Source organism: Neomonachus schauinslandi, chromosome 1 (assembly GCF_002201575.2).
Source record: "Neomonachus schauinslandi chromosome 1, ASM220157v2, whole genome shotgun sequence".
Taxonomy (NCBI): domain Eukaryota; kingdom Metazoa; phylum Chordata; class Mammalia; order Carnivora; family Phocidae; genus Neomonachus; species Neomonachus schauinslandi.
The window spans coordinates 78,415,593-78,436,191 of NC_058403.1; the positions used below are offsets into that span (position 1 = coordinate 78,415,593).

Consider the following 20,599-nt stretch of genomic DNA (forward strand, 5'->3'; position numbering starts at 1 on the left):
TCTCTTCTTGTCTCTACCCACATGTTTACTGGGGATGTTGTGTTTTTCTTATCAATTTGACCTCTCTCTCTTTTTTTTTAAAGTTTATTTATTTATTTGTTTTTAAGTAATCTCTACGCCCAACATGGGGCTTGAATTCACAACCCAGAGATCAAGAGTCGAGGGCCCTGCTGACTGAGCAAGCCAGGCACCCATGTTCCTCTCCTTTTAAACTCAAGAGTCTCCTCTATCCCATGTAGAGTCTTGGTAGTCATTTTTATATACTTCTAGAGTATTTTTAATAGTTTTACTTTCTACTTTAAGTTCATTTAACTATCCAATCTATGTGCAATCTTTTTCAAGCATATGTGAGGAAAAGGCCACAATTTTTCTTTTGTTCTTAACAACTGAAATGCATAAAGCTTCTTTGATCGCATATTAAACTTTTGCATAAGTTTTTAAGGTCTAATTCTGGTCGATCTTATCTTCCATTAATCTGTCTCTTCTTATGCCAGGAATACCCTGCTTTAATTGCTATGTTTTCGTAATGTGCTTCAACAACTAGTAAGGCTAGCTGCCATTCCCACTTGTAAGTTTTTATTTTTAAAATTTTATTCTTATATCATCTCATCTGTTTGCTCTTCCAAATGATCACCACAAAAGGAAGAAACTAACACCTCTGAAAATTCACCAGCAGCAACAAAATAAGAAAAGGGGTAAAACTACAAGTCAGAAACTTCAAAATGTGGCTATTGAATAAAGAAACAAAAGAGTCTGTCAGAGCAAGGCCTGGCTTCTAATCCCACTGCAGCCTCCTACCCACCATGGTGGCCCCGATGAGAGAGGGGGATTGGACAAATTCCTGAGAGTTCTCACTAATACTGCCCAACCCAGAGGAAAACACTCAGAGGTAAGCTAGCAGCCCAAGAAAACACTCATCAGAGTAAAGGCCCCAACTTCAGCTCTCAGTGGACACAGGAAAAGCCCCAGGAAACTATCAGGAACCCAGAGGTATTCTACCATAAGGACAGGATGCATGGCCATGATAGATTAATTCCTGGTACCAGATATTTAACATCATTTCAGAAGAGAGACTAAAACCCAGGTTACTCAACAAAGGCTGCACACAGCCCCAGCAGAACGCTGTTCCTACCCTTTCTGTCCTCAGTCTCAGAAGAGCAGATAGAATGCGAGACTTTAGCCCCACCCTGTCGCCTGAAAGGGAGACATGCGTGTCAGGGATGGAAGTCACGGAGAACTCATCCTCACTGTCTCAGAGAGAGCTGAAGTTCTGGAAATTGCTGCCTACATGCAATACAAACAAGCTAGAATTAATCAGATAGTAGTCAAGCACAACATGCCAAAGAGGAGCCAAGAATCCAGGCAGGGAGAAAAAAATATAAGCCAAGAAAAAAAAAAAAAAATTCCTGGGGCACTTGGGTGGCTCAGTCAGTTAACCATCTGCCTTTGGCTCAGGTCATGATCTCGGGGTACTGGGGTGGAGCCCCGCATCCGGCTCCCTGCTCAGCGCAGAGCCTGCTTCTCCCTCTGCCTCTGCCCCCCCCAACTTGTGCTCTCTCCCTCTCTCTCTCAAATAAATAAATAAAATCTAAAAAAATAAATACTTCCCAAGAATGTGTGTTCTATGGAAGACTGTGATGAAAACATGAATAAAATAAGAGGGAGCTCAACAACAGGAGGATAAAGCAATGAAACTTCCAGAACGTTGATAAGTAAGAACAGAAAAAGTAGTTGTTCTTGTTTTGTACCCAATTTTGATAAGGACATATTTGGTGTGCATATTTGTTTATTATAATGCTAGACACTATTTAGAATTTGTTATTCTTTATCATGGTAAGGAAATAGCATTCTATTTCTAATTCATAAAATGTTTCAGTAACAAATGGTTGAACACGGACTCAACCTATTTCAGCTGGCATAAACAAGCTATTTTGCAAGGTCGTTTTTTTCTTGTACCACACTTACAAAGAACCTCAGTGCAGTCCTCAGAACTTGTCCACATGAATGATGAGTGAGACATTTCATCATATTTCCTTTTAACAACCAGACTTTCTGTCATGCAGCAAATTTAATGACTCATTTTACAAAGGCAAATTTTTCCACTATTAGTATTTACAGGATTGCTGACGTTAGAGCTACAGGTTGTATAAATGCCCTGTCCTCCAAATGTCTTGAAACTAGAAAGAAGGAAAGGCTGGTGGGATTGGGGTTCATTCTTTCTACAAATGTGAGCTTTGAAGTTAGGCAGCTCTGAGTACAAATCCTGGCTCTGCAATTTATTAGTCGTGGCTTTGAACCACAACTTAGCTTCTCTAAGCACCAATTTTCTCATGTGACAGTTGGGTCAATGATATTTAATTTACAGAGTGCTGCAAGAATTAAATAAAAAAATGCATTTCAAGCAGGTACCTCAAAATGATTATTTATACTATTGTCATTGCTCTTTTTTAAAAATTATTATGTGCCTGGCACATAATAGATAATAAATATGTGTTGAATGAATAAATGATCTCTATAAAAATTCAGAGATTAAATAGAAAGTCTATGCCCACAAGAGATTTGCCAGTGAGGAAATTAATTGCAAATAAAATAAATCTAGATAAAATTGGAGTTCTAGGTTTGATTTCATGGGGCCTAACGACTTCTTTTTTTTTCTTTTCTGAAAAAAAAAATTTATTTTAAATTCCAGTCTAGTGCCTTAATTCTGTTACCCTGTTACTAAGTATTCTTCCTAACTAGATCTCAGCCTGGTTCCTGAGCACATTCACAGAGTAATTCCTGACCCCTTGTACTCTTTGGGTGCAGATAACAGAAATCAACTCAAGCTAGCTTAAGTTAAAAGAGGAAATTGTACAAAAATCTAGGAACTGGTGTCTCATGGGACTCATAGGCAGGGATATAACTGAGTGTCAAGAAGGAATGGAACCAAAAAAGCTTCTGGGAACTAGAATTCTCTCTCTCTCTCTCTCTCTCTCTCCCTCTCCCTCCCTCCCTCCTTCCGACTTTCAGTTCTGTTTCTCTCTGTTTCTTTCTCTAAGGTGAGACTTTTCTCTCTCTAGACTGCATGGCAGAAGATGGTCACCTATGAGTCTTGAATCTGCATGTTTTGCATCCATCCAAATTTATATTCCTGGAGGCACTCTGGTTGGCCTGGCTTAGATTAAACACCTGCCCTTATCCATTCAATGGCCTCTAGGAGAAAGGGATCAGAATGCACCACAGAATGGATCACCTTCACTGCTTGAAGTGAAGGGCCAGAGGGTGGCCCACCTTGAGTGGAGAAATGGCAGAACAGCCAGCAGGTGTCCACGACACCTAGCTCCTACCACACACTGACCCTTAACCTGTCACAGCCCTAACCTTAACCACAAACTGAGCAGCACATTAACCTTAATCTTGGCCCAGGAATTCCACTTACACTGATATTGTGAAACACACATAAATGAGAAAGTGAAGAGATCTTGCTTCACTTACTTTTGGGAAAATGTGGTTTTTACATAGTGAATTTTATTCGAAATCATGTTTATTTACTGTAAAATACTTGAGTAAAAACTAAAAGATTAAAGGAAAAAATCTAGTTCTTTCTAAACATTCTTAAAATCCTGGATATTTCCAAACAGTCCTAAGTAAAACACTGTATATAGAATAAAATTTCTGAATTTGGAGGTAAATATTTCTGCTTTGGTCCCTGTTGGTGGGGTCATGCTGACTTCTTTAGTCTCTGCACAGAATGTAATGTATTCTCATCAACCACTCCACGCACAGTAAAATTCAGAGTTTGGGGTTACAATCAAGACCTTACTTGGCCCCAGCCTCCCTGGGTCATGGAGTTTTTGGTACCTTCCATGTTCTCTCTTTAACAAGGGTCTATCTCAAGATTGGACTTATTTTCTTTGACCTCTATCAACTTCAGGGTAAATTACGTACCTTCTTGGGGTCCCTGCTACCTCTCAATCCCTTCTCCTTTTCCTTCTTCAGGAGTATCACAGTACATAAGATGTCCAGTGCCAGCCAAGATGCAATGAGCCAGCAACAGTCTATCTTCCCCACTGATTACAACCAAAACTTATGGACAAAATACAAAAAAACAAATATCTAAAATATACCAATTGTACACATGCATGGCAGACCCAAAGAAGTGTAGCAAAGGCTTCAAGAACTAAACTACCAAAGGCCCAGACTAAATTCAGAGCTGTGCATGTGACAGATTGACCCAAATACCATAGCAAAGATTTGAAAACTGAGCTGACATTGGAATCACCACCCACAAAAGGTGAGATACAACTTGTAGTTTGGACCTAAGCCAACAGATTACTTGCTAACACAAGCAAACAAAAAATCAACATTCTCTAGAGATTTTGACAGAACCCAGAATCTCCTAACATAATATTCAAAATGTTCTGGATACAATTCAGAATTACTGAATGCACAATGAGCCAGAAAAATCTGACCAGTACTCAGGAGAAAAGGTAATCAACAGATGACCCCAGTTGGAATTACCAGACACAGACTTTATAACACCCATTATAACCATGAGGTAAAGATGAACATTCTTGAAATAAATAAGAGGATAAAGTTCTTAGCAGAGAAAGAAAAACAATTTTTTAAGCTAAATGGAAAATTTTAAACTAGAAGTTACAATATCTGAAATTCACAGTTCTACCAGATGTGCTCAATAGCAGAATGGAGATGACAGAGGAAAGAAAACCTGAAGATAGGTCAAAAGAAATTATACAGGGGCACCTGGGTGGCTCAGTTGGTTAAGTCTCTGCCTTCGGCTCAGGTCATGATCCCAGGGTGCTGGGATCGAGCCCCACATCAGGCCCCCTGTTTGGTGGGGAGCCTGTTTCTCCCTCTCCCTCTGCCGCTCCCCCTGCTTCCTCTCTCTCTCTTTCTCTCTCTGTCAAATAAATAAAATCTTTAAAAAAGAAAGAGAGAGAGAGAGAAATTATACAATAAGAAGAACAGCGAGGAAAAGATTGAAAAGAATTAATGTATCCTTAGGTGCTTGTCAATCTAACGTTCATGTCATTGGAATCTCAGAAAAAGAGAAAGATTGAGTCAGAATATGTATTTGTAGAAATAATGGCAGAAAACATTCCATATTTGGTGAAAGGTATCTATTTACAGTTTCAAGAAGCTCAATGAATCCCATCAGGTTAAGTTAAAAAAAAAAAAAAAAACATACCCAGATATATCATAATCAAACTGTTTGATAATCAAACACATTAAAAGCACCTGGAAGCAAAAGATGATAAATTACACATAAGGGAAGCTATTACTACTTCTTATCAGAAACCTCGGTGCCCTGAAGACAATGAGAGAATATCTTTAAAGTGCTAGAAGAAAAATAAATAAATAATCATAAAAAGGGCTGGAAGTGTGCGTGGCTGGCTCAGTTGGTAGAGCATGTGACTCTTGATCTTGAGGTTCAAGCTCCACGTTTGGTGTGGAAATTACTTAGAAATAAAAAGTGCTGGAAGGAAAGAACTGTCAACTCGGAATTCTATAGCCAGCAAAAATATCCTTCAAGAATGTAGGCAGAATAAAGGTATTCTCAGATGAGGGAAAACTAAGAGAATTCATCACTTACAGAAAAGAAATGGCTCTAAGAGAAATGGCAAAGGAAGTTTTTTGGGTCGAGGGGTAATTATACCAGAGGGAAAAAGAACTTTAGGAATGAAGAAAGAATAAAAGAAATGATGAATATCTAGATAAATAGGGTATTTGAGACCTCTTAAATTCTTCAAAATATGGAGGACTGTTGAAAGCCAAAATTATAACATTGTCTGTAATATTTCAATGGATATAGATATAGTATACACACCAACCACAACATAAAGGGATCAGGACACAGAACCCTATTTGATTATAAGGCATGTGTATCTTATTTGAAGTGGTAAAATATTAATTCTAAGTATACTGTGAAAAGTTAGGTATACACATTGTAATTCCTAGAGCAACTACTAAAAAATACCAAGACATAGCCAAAAATTCAATAAATAAATTAAGATAAAATACTATGAAATATTCAGGTAATAAAAAAGTTAGGAAAGAGAATAAAATAGCATATGATACATATACAAAGTACGTGTTAGTTGACTATGTTGTCATTAAGGCATTTGGTCTACAGTAGACAAGTTTTTGGAGAGTCAAAAGTTATACACAGATTTTTGACTATGTGGATGGTTGGTGCCCCGAAACCCCACACTGTTCAAGAGTCAACTGTATAGATGGAGATAAAGCAACACGATGGGAAAAGATATACCATGCAAACAGTAATCAAAAGAAAGCTGGAGTGCCTATATTACTTTCAGACAAAGTAGACTTTAGAATAGGGCAAATCACTGGAGGTAAAGAAAGACATTATATAATGATAAAAGAATAAACTCACTGAGAAGACATAATATTAAATGAGAATGCACTTAACAGGAGAACTCCAAAATACAGGAAGCAAAAGCTGGCGGAACTGAAGAGAAATAAAGAAATGCGTAATTATATTTGAAGATATGATGGAACCGTGAAGATATCATGGGACCCTTAATCCTAAAATCTTGGCCACAGTTCCTCTCAGGAGGGGCTGTGCAGATTTGCTCCCTCTGTTTCCACAAAGAATTGGCCCTGCTCCAGAGAGCTTAAAGTGAGAGTGACCCCATGTCCAGTCCAGTGCTGTGAAGATCCCACCCTACCCAGATGTGGGCTGCGAGCATGACCAGATGTCCACTACCTGTTGAAATTTTAGAGAAAACCAACAGTAATCTTCAGCAATACCTTTCTGAGAAACCTAAGAAAATTCAAACGTAACACTAAGAGTTCATGGTGGACAGGTGTTTTCACATTCATCATCCACTCTCCCACTTCTGGTAACTGTGTTTTGAATTGGAGAAAATACCCTTTCTCCAGCTTGAGCCATAATCAACTTTAGTCAATAAGTATAGTCCATCCTCCTGACTGAAGTAATTGGCCAGAGATGGGCATACAACCTAGTGAGAGCCAGTGAGATGCAAGGATATACTTGCTGGGGCTTCTGGGAAAGAGAACTTCCACTCTCCTCCATGGGAACCACCAGAAAAGAGGATGTCTCTTTAGCCAGATGATATGGTGGGAGGATACCAGAGCTGGCAGGCTGCCAGTCAGTCTATTTGATATCGTGAGGAAAAGCCTAGCAGTATACTGTATAGAGCCTGAGTGTTAAGCCTACACCGCTGGAAGGACAGATAGAAAAAGGGTCTTTGATATCCCTTGAGCCTCTGGTTCAAGCCTTACCTAATGACAGGAGAGCTGCTCTGGTAGTTTCCATCATGCAAGGGAATTCTTTTTCTTTTTTTTCCTCTCAAGTGAGAGTTGGGTTTTCTGTCATTCATAACATAGAGTCCCAGCATGCAATTTATCCCTTCAACCCTCTCTAAACCCTATGTCTTTCTCCAAAAAATGAAAACAAAAGGCATGTGATTCAAGTGCTTCTACTTTTAATGCTGAACAATATCTTTACTTGTAGAAAATGATGATATGCAAACACTGTAAAAGACGAAGCTTAGTATGTAGAAATAATAATCACTTAATGATGAGCAATACACAAAAGGGAATAATTCAGAATTTAAAACTGAGAGCAAAAGAAAAAGGTTTCCCATTTCTGTTTATACAGAATGCTATTAATTCTGCTTTTGCTAAAAACCTTGAAAAGCGTTACTCAAGCTATTGTCTCCTGGGAGGATATTTACCATCATCAACCACCTATACTTCTTTATTTTTTGTTAGAAATGTTTGACAACTAAAAATTGTATATATTTACATGTACAATGTGCTGGTTTGCTGTAGATAAACATGGTGAAATAATCACCACAATCAAGCTAGTTCATATATCCATCATCTCAGATAGTATTTTTCTTCTTCTTCTCTTTCTTCTTCTCCTTCTTCTTCTTCTCCTTCCTCCTCCCCTTCTTCTTCTCCTTCTTCTCCTCCTTCTTCTCCTCCTTCTTCTCCTCCTTCTTCTCCTCCTTCTTCTTCTCCTTCTTCTTCTTCTTCTTCTTCTTCTTCTTCTTCTTCTTCTTCTTCTTCTTCTTCTTCTTCTTCTTCCTCTTCCTCTTCTTCTTCTTCTTCTTTGAATTCTTAAAGAACAAGGATAGATTCAGAAGGCCCAGGTCTTTCCAGACCCTGTCGGTACTCAAGGAAAGAATGGTTTCCAAATTCCTTTGTAGGTTTTGCATAGCAGGCTCAAGCTACCTTCTTCAGGGAAAATTCTTTAAGTATTCTGGAAAGAACAGTCATCCCAAACCTCAGTGGAAAAGATTCAAACTATCCAGTGTAACAAGGATTAGGTGCTTAAATTCAGAGAGTTCCTAAAATGAAAATGTTTCTGTAGATAAGGATTAGTTATATGAAGAGACTGAACTGGAGTTAATCCTGGGTAGAGATGAGATTCAAGAGCCTGGTCTTCATGAGGCATTTATCAAGGACCTGCAAAGGGACTCAGAGGTGAAGGAAGCACAGTCCTTTCCAGGCAGTTGTCTCTGGCCTGGGAGAAGGATGTCTTTCATACCCAGGATTCTCATCCAGAGTAATACATAGAGGGGCACAGGGGAAAAGTGTGTGAGGAAGGTTTGCAAGAGAGAGCTATCACATCAGAGAAGCTTCCTGACTAGGTGGTTTTGAGGAACAGGGAGGATTTCACCATGTGGAGGTGAAGGTAGCTTTTTGAGCTGGAGAGAAGAGCATAAAGAAAGACAGAGAAGCAGAAGTACAGAGTAATTAGTGGTCCAGCGGGGATGGGACCTAGTCATAGAATCACCTCTGAGGGACCTCTATGGGGGAAAGGCTTAACTCACCATGAAGACCACTCAGAGGCCCTCAGGTGAGCTGGGTGATAGACCCCTACCAACACTCCCAAGAGGCCATGTACTCCTAAACAAAGGGCATGGCCTAGGGGAGAAGGTCTACAGACCTGGGTTTGCCTTCGAACTCTGCCACTTAATACCCGTGTGAGCTTAGGCATTCATTTAACTCTCTCAGGCTCAGGACCCAAGCATAAAATAAGGAGAATAATATCTTTCCTATGTACCTCCCAGGATTGGCATGAACATGAGGAAAAACAGTGGACACAGAATAGCACTGTCAAATACTTTCTGGTAGTTTGATATCTCACCATATATGTGAATCACCCCCAGAAATATTATTAACCTTTCATTGCTACTACATAACAGACTCTTGAGGCCAGGGACCATGTCTTCTTCAGGACAAGGAACATAGTATATGATTTTTTTGAAAAGGTACTTGATGAATGAATGAGTAAATGAATGAATAATGTTCAGAGCCCTCCAACTGGATAACAAAATTAATCTCTTAACTCCACTGAAAACCCATGGACTGTTCTTTCACTTTTGGGTTGTTTGGCCTGGAGGAATCTCTAAGTTAGTTGTGATCAGTTGGTATCATGGTAGAGAAGGAAGCCTGTAAAGGTAGAGTCATGGACATTATCTGCGTAGAGCCCATAAGAGTTCCCATCCCCATACACCTGGAGCCAGACTTGGTCGCCCACTTCCAGATGGAGGAGCACAGAGCCAGAGGCCTGGTCCACATTCTTCTCCTGGTACTGGTCATAGGTGAAGAGTATAGCTTTGTCCTTCTTGTAGAGGCTGACCTTGACATCCTTCAAGTAGACTGTAATGTGGTAGGAGAAGTAGTACAGCCCAGGAATGTTGCAGTGGAATTTTCCAGTGGTGCCATCATAGTGGTTTTGCAGATTGTAGAAGATTTTGGTAAAGCGAATGGGAACATTGGGGACAGTGACCCGGCTCTCCAATCCCACACTGAATGCTGACCGATGTACATAGGCATTTTCTCCAGGTTCTCCTTTCCTGCCCGGGATTCCTGGAAAGCCTCGGGGACCTTCAACCCCAGTTACTCCAGTTTCACCAGTGTCACCCTTAGGACCAACAAGACCTAGAGAATGACAAGACCTCAGTGACCATAAGGAACAGAACTACTGCCTAGGTTAGTTCTAACCTAAAACACTGTCCCTATGGACCTTACCCACAACCTGCCTGACTTACGGAGCAAGGAACCAAAGGGAGCTCCCAAAGAGGTGAGTTATACCTTCTCCTGCTCCATCCCCCAGCGGGCTTCCATAAATTCATTTCCAACCTTATTTCCTAAAGGTCTCCATCATAGACCCTCCACCTTGCCAACTCTTTATATGCTGACTCAACCAACCCTACTTTTGCTCTTCTATTCCCTCTGGCCAGAATGCCCTCCCTCCTTTATTCTGTCTACCCATACTTTCAAGGCCTGACTCAAGCCCTGCCTCCTCCTTAAAACCTTCATTGCTAATCTAGATCTTCATTGAGAGCATTTTCTCTCTGTTCCATACGTTGGGCATTTGTCCACATTCAGTTAAGCATATTTGGAATCGACTTTCTTGTAGTAATCCTTAACAGCCTTGTGCTTTAGACTTATCTTCTTACCTACACCAAGAGTTCCCCAGGAGCAGGACTGTGAGCTACGAGGGTGCGTTGAGTGTAAATGCCACTGGGCAGAATGGGAGTTAAGTGGAAATGAAGGGAAACAATGTGAAGAGATTGGGAAGAGTGACGGATGAGGCGGGGATGGGAAAGGGTACAGGGACCATGATGTCGATAGAGCAGAGTCGAGGGTACTGGTTTTACAGGTACGACCTATTCTCATGACCAGAAGGCCAACCCAAAATTCACTTCGGGTTGCTTATGGATCACAGAAAAGAAAAATTGCTTCCTCCCTTTGTCTTGGCCTTTGTCAATAGCTAATGCCTTTGGATAGTTCCAGAAGCTCTCCTTTACCCAGGAGAAGTCTACGATGGAGGAAACCAAAAACCTTGTTCTTACCTGGATCTCCTTTCTCACCCTTTTCGCCAGGGGTGCCATCTCTGCCGTCACGGCCTGGGGTCCCATTGTGGCCAGGATGCCCTGGGATGCCTGCCAACCAACCTGTGCAGGCCCCCTTGGCCAGAGGAAGCAGGCCTCCAGGCTTTTCTGTCACGGAGTCCTGGCCGTGAGTGGGCAGGACTAGTAGCAGTAGAACAGCTCGTAGCAACAGCATCCTGAGCCCTGGAACCCAGATCCACATTGTCAGCCACGAAAGCACACACCACGCAACACACTCCATCCGGACCTACGCAGGACTTGGGCCACCTCCGCAGAGTCCCCTTCTGAGATCTGCTCTCTCGACACTCACCTCTTCCAGAAGACTTGTCTATTTCCACCCACCTTGATCTCTTTCTGCCCTGAAATTTGCAATACTTAGCATTTTTCTTTGTGTGTAATCTCCTTTCGTCAACAGATTGTGAGTTCGGTGAGGGCAGGACAACACTCTTCCAACTGCCTCATATCTGAGCACAGGACCAGGCTCCTTGGGCCAAATACCGAGAGTCCATTTGTCAAGAATCTCTCCCTTGAGTTTTCCAAGGATGATGCCTCAGATCATCCCCTTCAACTCTAACCAACTTCTCTCTCTCTCTCTCGGGCTCCTTCCTTTTTCTTCTCTACTTCCCTCCCTCATTTCTTTGTTTATTCCTCCTCTCTCTCTCTCTCTCTCTTTCTCTTTTTTCCTCTCCCCATCTCTTGGATCACACGTTAGACCATTTGGTCTATTACACATGTGCGTACACACGTACACACGTGCATGCATATATATGAATGCACACACATATACACACACTTACACAATGCACACGCACATGCACACAGCCTCTCCCTACGTTAATCAGACAACCAGAGACACACTCTCCCATCAGGATGAGGACTGCTGGACAGCAGGACAGCAGGACTGCTGACACTTTGCCTGGGCTACCCTTCACTACACCTCCTCACCTGCCTGATCCCTCCACAGCCTTCAGGACCGAGTTGGGGTGTCTTCTCTCAGCAAGTTCTCCCTCTCCAATCTGAGTTCTTGGTTCCTCCTCTGCACACCCCCAGTGGCCTCGCTTACCTCCAGCATTGCACTTCCTGCACTATCCTGTAATTCCTGATTTGCTCATTCCTTTCCCCCCTTAAACTACAAGTACCAGGGGGCAAAGCCTAACATACTACCAGCACAGAGTAGGGACAAAATAAATATCTTTCTAAGGGAGAAAAGAAAGAGCAAGAGGGCCAGAGAGAGGAGGGAAGGAGGGAGGGAGGAAGAAAAGGAGCGAGGAAGAGGGAAAGAAGGCTGGAGAGGGGAGGATATTGGAAATATGTATTCTGGGAGCCCCAGCAATAAAGCTCAATTGACACAGGTGGGCGGGGACATAAAATATATATACTGGTCCCCTCCCAGCTTCTGCCTCTGATATTAGGGTGATCTTAATCCCCCACCTCTTGATAGCCAGAATCTTAGCCTCCCCAACCCTCTCTCACCAGGGAGTTGAGAGAAAACACCACAGAAAGGGGAATAGGTCCTAGGATCCTGGATCACAGGCATCACTAAGACCTTCTGTGGGCTTTGAAAGGTGCTTAATCCCATGAACCTGATTCTGAGTTAAACACAGACCATGTGTATTTTTTTTACTCCAAAGACTCACTATTTTTCATCAGTCTGCTTGTCTCTCAAGAGTTATGCAAAGTCTCTAGAATTGGGTTTGGCTTCAGGAGACAGCTCCTCTGTGAGGGATGCAGGAAAGCCTCTGATTGGCAATTTTACCCCCAAAATGTGCGTGGTGTCTAGAATCCCACCTCCATGCCCCATCACCTGGGCTCTATAGTGCCCTCTCAATGGGACACAACCAACTCATCATTCATTCATTCATTCATATATGTTCATCTTTCATATATATATATAGATGTAGATATAGATATACATACACATACACACACATGTATTCAATAAAATTAGTAACATAAGCACTTTGGAAACTATAGGAAACAAAAGGATCCCCAGTCTCAAGGCTTTCTCTGCTTACTTTTAAACATAATGAAAAACACACTCTGCATAGAAATTTTATTCCCCTATTTTTGCCTTGTCACTTTCTAATTCTCATAATCAGTATTTTAAATGTGTGTGTGCTAGTTCATCAAGTGGATATAGTCAAAATATACTTAACCATTTCTATTTTGTTGAAATTTTAGCTTTCTTCCACTTTAAAGTATTATTTTAAAAGCCATAACTAAGGGATGCCTGGGTGGCTCAGTCGGTTAAGCGGCTGCCTTCAGCTCAGGTCATGATCCCAGGGTCCTGGGTTCGAGCCCTGCATCGGGCTCCCTGCTCAGCGGGAAGCCTGCTTCTCCCTCTGCCTGCCTGCCACTCCCCCTGCTTGTGTTCTCTCTCTCTGTCAAATAAACGGGAAAATCTTTTTAAAAAAATCCATAGCTAATATCCTTGGTCATATAGCTTCCCAACTGATATTCTGTAATGACGTATTCCCAGAAGTAAAATTACTGGGCCAAATGTATGAACATTTTTAAGATTCTTTTTTTTAAAAAAATATTTTTTTTAATTTATTTGACAGAGAAAGAGACAGCAAGAGAGGGAACACAAGCAGGGGGAGTAGGAGAGGGAGAAGCAAGCTTCCCGCTGAGCAGGGAGTCCGATGCAGGGCTCGATCCCAGGACCCTGGGACCATGACCTGAGCCAAAGGCAGACACTTAACCGACTGAGCCACCCAGGCACCCCCATTTTTAAGGTTCTTGATATGTATTTCCAAACTGTAGTTTGTTACACTGTTACTAGGTAGTGTGTTAGTGTGTGTAAAAGACCCTATTAGCTACTCTCACCAGCAAAATTAAAAATACCTATTTTGGCTGTTGTTAGTTTAGTAAACAAAAGAAATGGCACCTTGCTACTTTGATCAATAGTGAGTTGTACATTTTATTAAAGGCCTATTTCCTAACTTAATTTCTTCATTCATGATACATCCATTAGTGTTTTTGTCACTTAATTTATTAGGGATACAATGTGCTTTTGAATCAATTTGTGTGAGCTCTTTATACAGACACTTTATCATATACGCCATGATTATTTTCTCTGGTAATTATTCTGTAGATTATTCCTTTGTTTACCCTGATTTTTTAAAAAATATTTTTTTAGGGGCGCCTGGGCGGCTCAGTCGTTAAGCGTCTGCCTTCAGCTCAGGTCACGATCCCAGGGTGCTGGGATGGAGCCCCACATCGGGATCCCTGCTCCGCGGGAAGCCTGCTTCTCCCTCTCCCACTCCCCCTGCTTGTGTTCCCTTTCTCGCTGTGTCTCTCTCTGTCAGGTAAATAAATAAAATCTTTACAAAAAAATATATATATATATATATATTTTTTCTTTATTTATGAGAAAGAGAGAGAGAGAGCAGAGGGCACAAGCAGGGAGATGGGGAGAGGGGCAGAGGGAGGGACAGAAGCAGACTCCCCGCTGAGCAGGGGTTCGATTCCTCAATCCCCGGACCCTGGGATCATGACCCCAGCCAAAGGCAGATGCTTAACCCACTGAGCCACCCAAGTACCCCTGTTTGCCCTGATTTTTAAGTGACAGAAGTTTTAGTTTTTATAGTCAACTCTGTTGGTATTTTTCTTTGCTTCTAAGTTTTAAACAGTTCTTAGCCCTTCTAGGTCTTGGTAAATATTCTATTTTATTGTCTTCTATTGTTTGATATATTTTACATTTCACTCTTTAATTCATCTTCAATATTTTGTTTTGGTGTAAACTGTGATCTAAAATACTCAAATGAGGGTGCCTGCGTGGCTCAGTCGGTTAAGCGACTGCCTTCGGCTCAGGTCATGATCCTGGAGTCCCTGGATCGAGTCCCGCATCGGGCTGCCTGCTTGGCAGGGAGTCTGCTTCTCCCTCTGTCCCTCCCCCTCTCATGCTCTCTCTATCTCATTCTCTCTCTCAAATAAATAAATAAAATCTTAAAAAAAAAATAAAAAAATAAAATAAAATACTCAAATGATTTCTCTAGCTGCTTAAAGACACCTTTAGTTAACATTTCCTCTCTCTATTGAGCTGCTGCATCATTTAGTAAATACCAAGTTTTAATATGATCTAAGTAAGGGGCCCCTGGGTGGCTCAGTCATTAAGTGTCTGCCTTCCGCTCAGGTCATGATCCCAGCGGCCTGAGATCCAGCCCTGCATTGGGCTCCCTGCTCAGCAGGAAGCCTTCCTTTCCCTCTCCCACTCCCCCTGCTTGTGTTCCTTCTCTCGCTGTGTCTCTCTCTGTCAGATAAATAAATAAAATCTTTAAAAAAAAAATATGATCTAAGTAAAGTGAGAATTGAGAATGAGCTAGGCTGATAGAAGAAGGGGCAGAGAGACAGACCACAGAGCAACAGATACAGCCCCTTGGTGGTGGTGAATCTCTAGCCAAGGCGCCTCTTACCATCTACGTGTACCTTTGTCGCCCTCTACTGGATTTCAATGGCTCAGGAGGGTGAAGTCAACAGGGGCTGGAAATGAGACACAACTTAGGGCTTGGCTTGTTCCAAAATAAGAAGAAAGAGGTGAGTTAGATTAGAAGCCAAGGAGGAGAGACCAGCCAAGCCCCTTTCGTATTTAGGAAGAATACTTGTTCTGGAGCTTTTAAGACTTCCTATGCATTCAAAGTTTCTCAGTGTTTGTCACCTTCCTACTTTCTCCTTCTAGGGTTAGCTTTACAAGTCCTGAGAAGACCTCTGAGAGGTTGTGTGCTTGCTTTCTCCCAAAATGAGGAGGGCAGAATCTATGAGGCTGTGCTAGGAAGAGATAGGAAGAGAGAGTCCAGAACATGAGAATTGGTGGGGGCAACTACAGAGGGACCCAAGGATAGAAGGAGATTGGGGGCTTTCTCCAAACTGTTGGGGAGAGTGTGAAGTCAGAAGGTCTCTGGAGTTCTGTGGTTCCTCCTCCTCTTTTAAAAGTCAAGATTCTCTTCTCCTAGCCCAAGGGAAGGCATTCTGTCCTCAACACTTCAGTATTATGGATGGATTTCTCCCCTGACAGGGACAATGAGTCTGGGTTCCATGACAGTGGCATGGGGTGGACGTACTGAGATGAGGGGTCGGGGGAAGATGGGTACATGATCCTCAGAAGTTTCTGATGCTAACAACAGATTCTGATTGCAGAAGAAAGTTGTCTTCTACCTAGTTCTGGGTGGAAAGATCAGCAACGGATAACAGCTGAAGGTCAGTGCAGAGGTGCCGCTTTCAAAAAAAAAAGTATTCCAAAATTATTTGTGCTCTTTGTTTAGAGAGGGTAATTGTTACACTTTGATTTGGAAAGACTTCTATTTCTACAGGGGAAAACATTATTAAATGAAACTGTAATCGAAGACTCAATGGTGCCTATGAAGAAAACTTTTACATGGAACATGAAGCTAAACCCCAAGTTCCACCCATAATTCTGTTTTTGCCGAACCCATTTGTAAAGTCCTTACCTCACTTAATGTTTCATTTAATCCTCACAACCATTTTGAGAGACAATGTGAAGTAGAACAGGGTCACGTGCTCTATGATCTTAGTGCTTGGGTGAGAATAATTTGTTCTTACCTGTAACATGTGTCAGTCATATATTTGTTGGAGGATTAAGTGACATAATCCATTTAAAATACTTAGAACAGTGCATGGCACATGTCAGTGCTTAATAAATGTTAGCTCTGCCTGTACTCACTTTAGAGAGGAGGAAAGTGAATTTCAGGAAAGTTATGTGACCTGTCCGAGATCCTAGAGCTTTTTTTTTTTTTTTAAGATTTTTATTTATTTATTTTTGCGAGGGATAGAGAGAGAGAGAGAATGAGCAGGGGGAGGGGCAGAGGGAGAAGCAGACTCCCCGCTGAGCCGGAAGCCGGACTAGGGACTCAATCCCAGGGCCCTGGGATCGTGACCTGAGCCGAAGGCAGACACTTAACCGACTGAGCCACCCAGGTGCCCAATCCTAGAGCTTTTAAATGTAGGGGAGCTGGACAATAAAATTCTGGTCTTCCAAAGCCCAAAACTTATGCACTCTTAGGCATAGTTCAGAGGAGGAAAAAAAAAGCATCAGGATCACACATCTGCCTTTTCATATTACACTGCATGGGATGGGGGACATAAGAGAAAATAGCTTGCTTGAGAAGCCCTCCAGATTATGATGCATGTACCCTGGCTTCTAGTCTAGGCTCCACCATGAACACGCTGGGTGATTTACGTTCCTCCACCTCATTTCCCAGATCTCCTGCTCTTTGCCTGCAAATGTGATTATTAATGCTATTAATCCTTACCTAGCCTATGTCACAATCTTATTGTGAGAATCAATTGACTAAAAGTATGAAGTATTTTATAAACTTCCACATATATCAGTGAAGAGAAGGAAAACTAGTAAATATTTATGGACCACCTGCTACAGACCTCCACTGTACATTCACTTACCCTTTCATCTCATTTCACCCCTACCACTCAACTCCCGCAAGAGAAATCCCAGGACCAGAGAGGATTAGTAACTTCTGCCCACGCATAACAAGGAAAAGAGTGCAGGGGTGTAATTTAAAATCCAAAGCACAAGTTCTTTCTACTGCACCGGCTTTCCTGGCACACAGTATGTAGGCACTATTCACTAACTATGAGGGGATGGCCACCATGTTCTCTGGATCCTAAAGGGCCGTATTATGATCTCTCATTTTCATATGTTAAAATATATAAGAAATTCCACTTTGACCTGCTGGGATTTCAGTAACAACAGCAGAATCTTGTGAAATGCAGGATGAGGTCTCCTTTGGGACTGGCAGGAAACAGAGCATTAGGCGGGGGAAAGTCACCAAATCTGGTGCCAAGTCTTCCAGCGGGAGAGGGCACTTAAAGCACAGATCACTAAGTCCCTGAGAGCCAGAATGGACCCCCGAAATCATGTCACCCCTGTCCTGCTTTTTCAAATGGAAAGTTAAGGAGAAGGAAAGGATGCATTTATTAGATCCTCATAGAGGCCAGCTCCCACACTAGGAGCTTTTACCCATTATTTATTTTATCTATTATTTATTTTAATCTTTATGAGAACTCCATGAAGCAAGGAAAACAATCCCAACTTTAGAGATGGGGAAAGTGAGAGATTAAGGACATGACCCCTGAGGCTTGGTTGTTCTATTCCAAACCAGTAAGCTTGGATCACGTTACACAGCCTCTAAAAAGCCTTCTCATAGTCAACTTCCTAATCTGCTAAATACGATCACATAAGATGAGGGACGTGAGAACATTTTGAAATTAGCAAGGGTACGTTGGAGTAGAAATTGCATAAGGTACTTTCAAATGTTATTTCATGTAACCTCCCCCATAGCCCTGCTCTTGATTCCGCTATAGGGAAGAATCTAAGACTTGAAGAGACCAAGATGCTGGCTTAAGATCATGCAACTCTCAGTAGAAGTGCTGAGCAGCTGGGAAGGGGAAAAAAAAAATAAAAAAGATCATGCCACTCTTGTGGGTTCTATGAAATTGCCATTTTTAAAGGTTAAAAATGGTAGAATATTAGCAATTTCACATGGTACAACCTAATGATGAATGACAGAATCAGGAATCAACTCAATTCTGTCCGGCTCCCAGGAGGATTACCTGAAAACTTTCACTCAACCCTAGGAGAGCTGTCAGCATCCCCACGCCCAACACACACACACACACACACATATGCACGCACATACACACACCTGCATAGATTCTCAAGGAACTAGTGAAGCAGAACATCCCTCCAATCCACATTTTTGGGATCATTCTCTCTTCATGTGAAAAAATTCCTGATTCAAAACTTCTACTCTCCAAAGCTACTACTTGCTGACCTCAGCCAAGTGGGACCACTAATCTCCTGTTTTGACAAGGAGTCAGTGGAAATTTTCCCCACAACCACCTTAGAAAGGACAAGAAGCAAGTCCTGTGTCTCTCTTTACAACTCCTTAAGAACCAAGGGAGGGAGGCAGCAAGGACTACCAGTTAAGCTGCTTCTACTTCTCTGCTTCAAGAACAAAGCTGACACCCTCATGCTCCTTTGGGCATATTCTACCAGCATAAAGGGCTCCCCTGCTTCCCCACCTTATCCGGAGGACCCCACCTTACCGCTAATGGAGGGAGTCACCAGGAGTGAGGTAGCTGCATCCCTATGAAGCTTGATCTGAAAACCAGAACCTCTCCAGACCAGGAACCCACACCCACTGACACAGGAGGGCTGGACTGATCTCTAAAATCCTTCCCACTCTGACCTCTGCCTCTACACTGAAAACAACCAGATGCCTCAGGCGCAGCACTCCCTGGTGTGAACAGGATTGGGCTTGGCAAAGGCCAGGCAGACCCACTGGTTTCTGTCAGAAAATGTCGTCTAAAAATAAGATTTCCCTAAGTTTTCAGTATATCCCAAGCTCACTTTATCTCATTTGAATGTCTCAATCATCCTGTGAAATGTCCCCACATCTGTGTGGATATCCCCGTATTTACAGATTCCCTCAAATCCAGACAACGATTATGTCTCACTCGTCTTTGTATCTCACTAACTCTACCCAGTGTCTGGCCTTATAGAATCTGCTCAATCAGTATTTGCTGAGAAGAATCAGCTGGTGGAGCTGGGTTCCAGACTCAGCCCGATGTCAGAGCTCAGGCTTTCCCCAAGCTGCCTTTCCATCTGCTTCTTTCTTTGCCTACCTGGTCAAGCTGAGAAGTGAATTATTTCCTTCTCTTCTTATTTAATTGAACTCTATCACTGGGCCATTCCTCTCTTATCATTGATCCCAACCTTTTCTCTGGGTAGGCATCTTGCCACAGAGTGAATTGGTCAAAATTCAAGATGGCCCCAGCCATTTTGATCAGAGAAACAGCTCCTTTTCTCTTTGAGCTGTGGGAGAATCAAGGAAGAAGCCCAAGGCCTGTCTGCCTCCCCCAGTGTTGCGCTGGCCAGAGTTTTGCCTGTACCCATCTGTACCCTGCTATGACAAGAGAGCCTGGGCAAACCCGAGCCAGAAGCTCCATTGCAAGGCAGCCACCCCCACCCCCAGCCTGGAACTGTAATCGACTTGTTCTTACCCTCAGGTGTAGAATCAGACCCACAAACTGCAGTCAGGATGGAAATGAGATGATCCAGCCTCTGCAGCCTGGTACTCAAGGGGGCAGGCAGTCCCCACCCCACAGTTGTCCCTTCCCATTGGCCAACCCTGTGAGGGCCAGAGGCCAGTGGGTGGGCACCTTGCCCCTGGCAACTGCTTCAGGTCTCCACTCTGGGGAACCTGCTATGACCCCCACTGGGCTTGGGAAGCCAAGTGGATCCTCAGTCACAGCACTCACATTCTCTTGGCTCTTACGTTTGCTTCCTACAACAACAAGAGAGGATGGGGCAAAGGTGAAGTCCAGAAAAAGGAAAACAAGCCATCTCTGCATCTGAAGGAGAAGCTTCCTCCTATAAAATGAATTGTCTAGTGGTCCAGGAGACCCCCCCTTTCCCATAGATTTGCCGTAATAAGTCAGTGACACCGATCAGCACCACCACCACCACCACGCTCCTGCTCGCTGTGCATGACCAAGTGTAAGATTGTGTGGTTCAGACAGAGCACTGCAGAAGGGGGAATAGTCAGAGGGGCAGCAATAAAACAAGAAATAGAACACATCCTCCACTCTCTGGCCTAGACCCCAAATTTGAGGAAGACTTTGTGTGTTAATTCTGAGAACCGAGGCAAAAGGAAGCTCCTGGGGTG

General features: G+C 42.6%; 1 protein-coding gene across 2 annotated transcripts; it reads right to left on the reverse strand.

Annotated features, from left to right (window-relative positions):
- Positions 1 to 8,040: 8,040 nt before the first annotated feature.
- Positions 8,041 to 19,966, reverse strand: ADIPOQ (adiponectin, C1Q and collagen domain containing). Of its 2 annotated transcripts, none has more exons than XM_021692420.2 (3): positions 19,935 to 19,966; positions 10,857 to 11,078; positions 8,041 to 9,939 (listed from the first exon to the last, which is right to left on the reverse strand). In XM_021692420.2, the coding sequence occupies exons 2-3, from the start codon at positions 11,068 to 11,070 to the stop codon at positions 9,419 to 9,421; spliced, it is 735 nt and encodes a 244-aa protein (XP_021548095.1). In that variant the 5' UTR covers positions 11,071 to 11,078; positions 19,935 to 19,966; the 3' UTR covers positions 8,041 to 9,418. The 2 variants fall into 2 exon arrangements, with proteins under 2 accessions (XP_021548095.1, XP_044770435.1); XM_044914500.1 differs by lacking the exon at positions 19,935 to 19,966 and adding an exon at positions 18,978 to 19,014.
- Between the last annotated feature and the right edge of the window lie 633 nt (positions 19,967 to 20,599).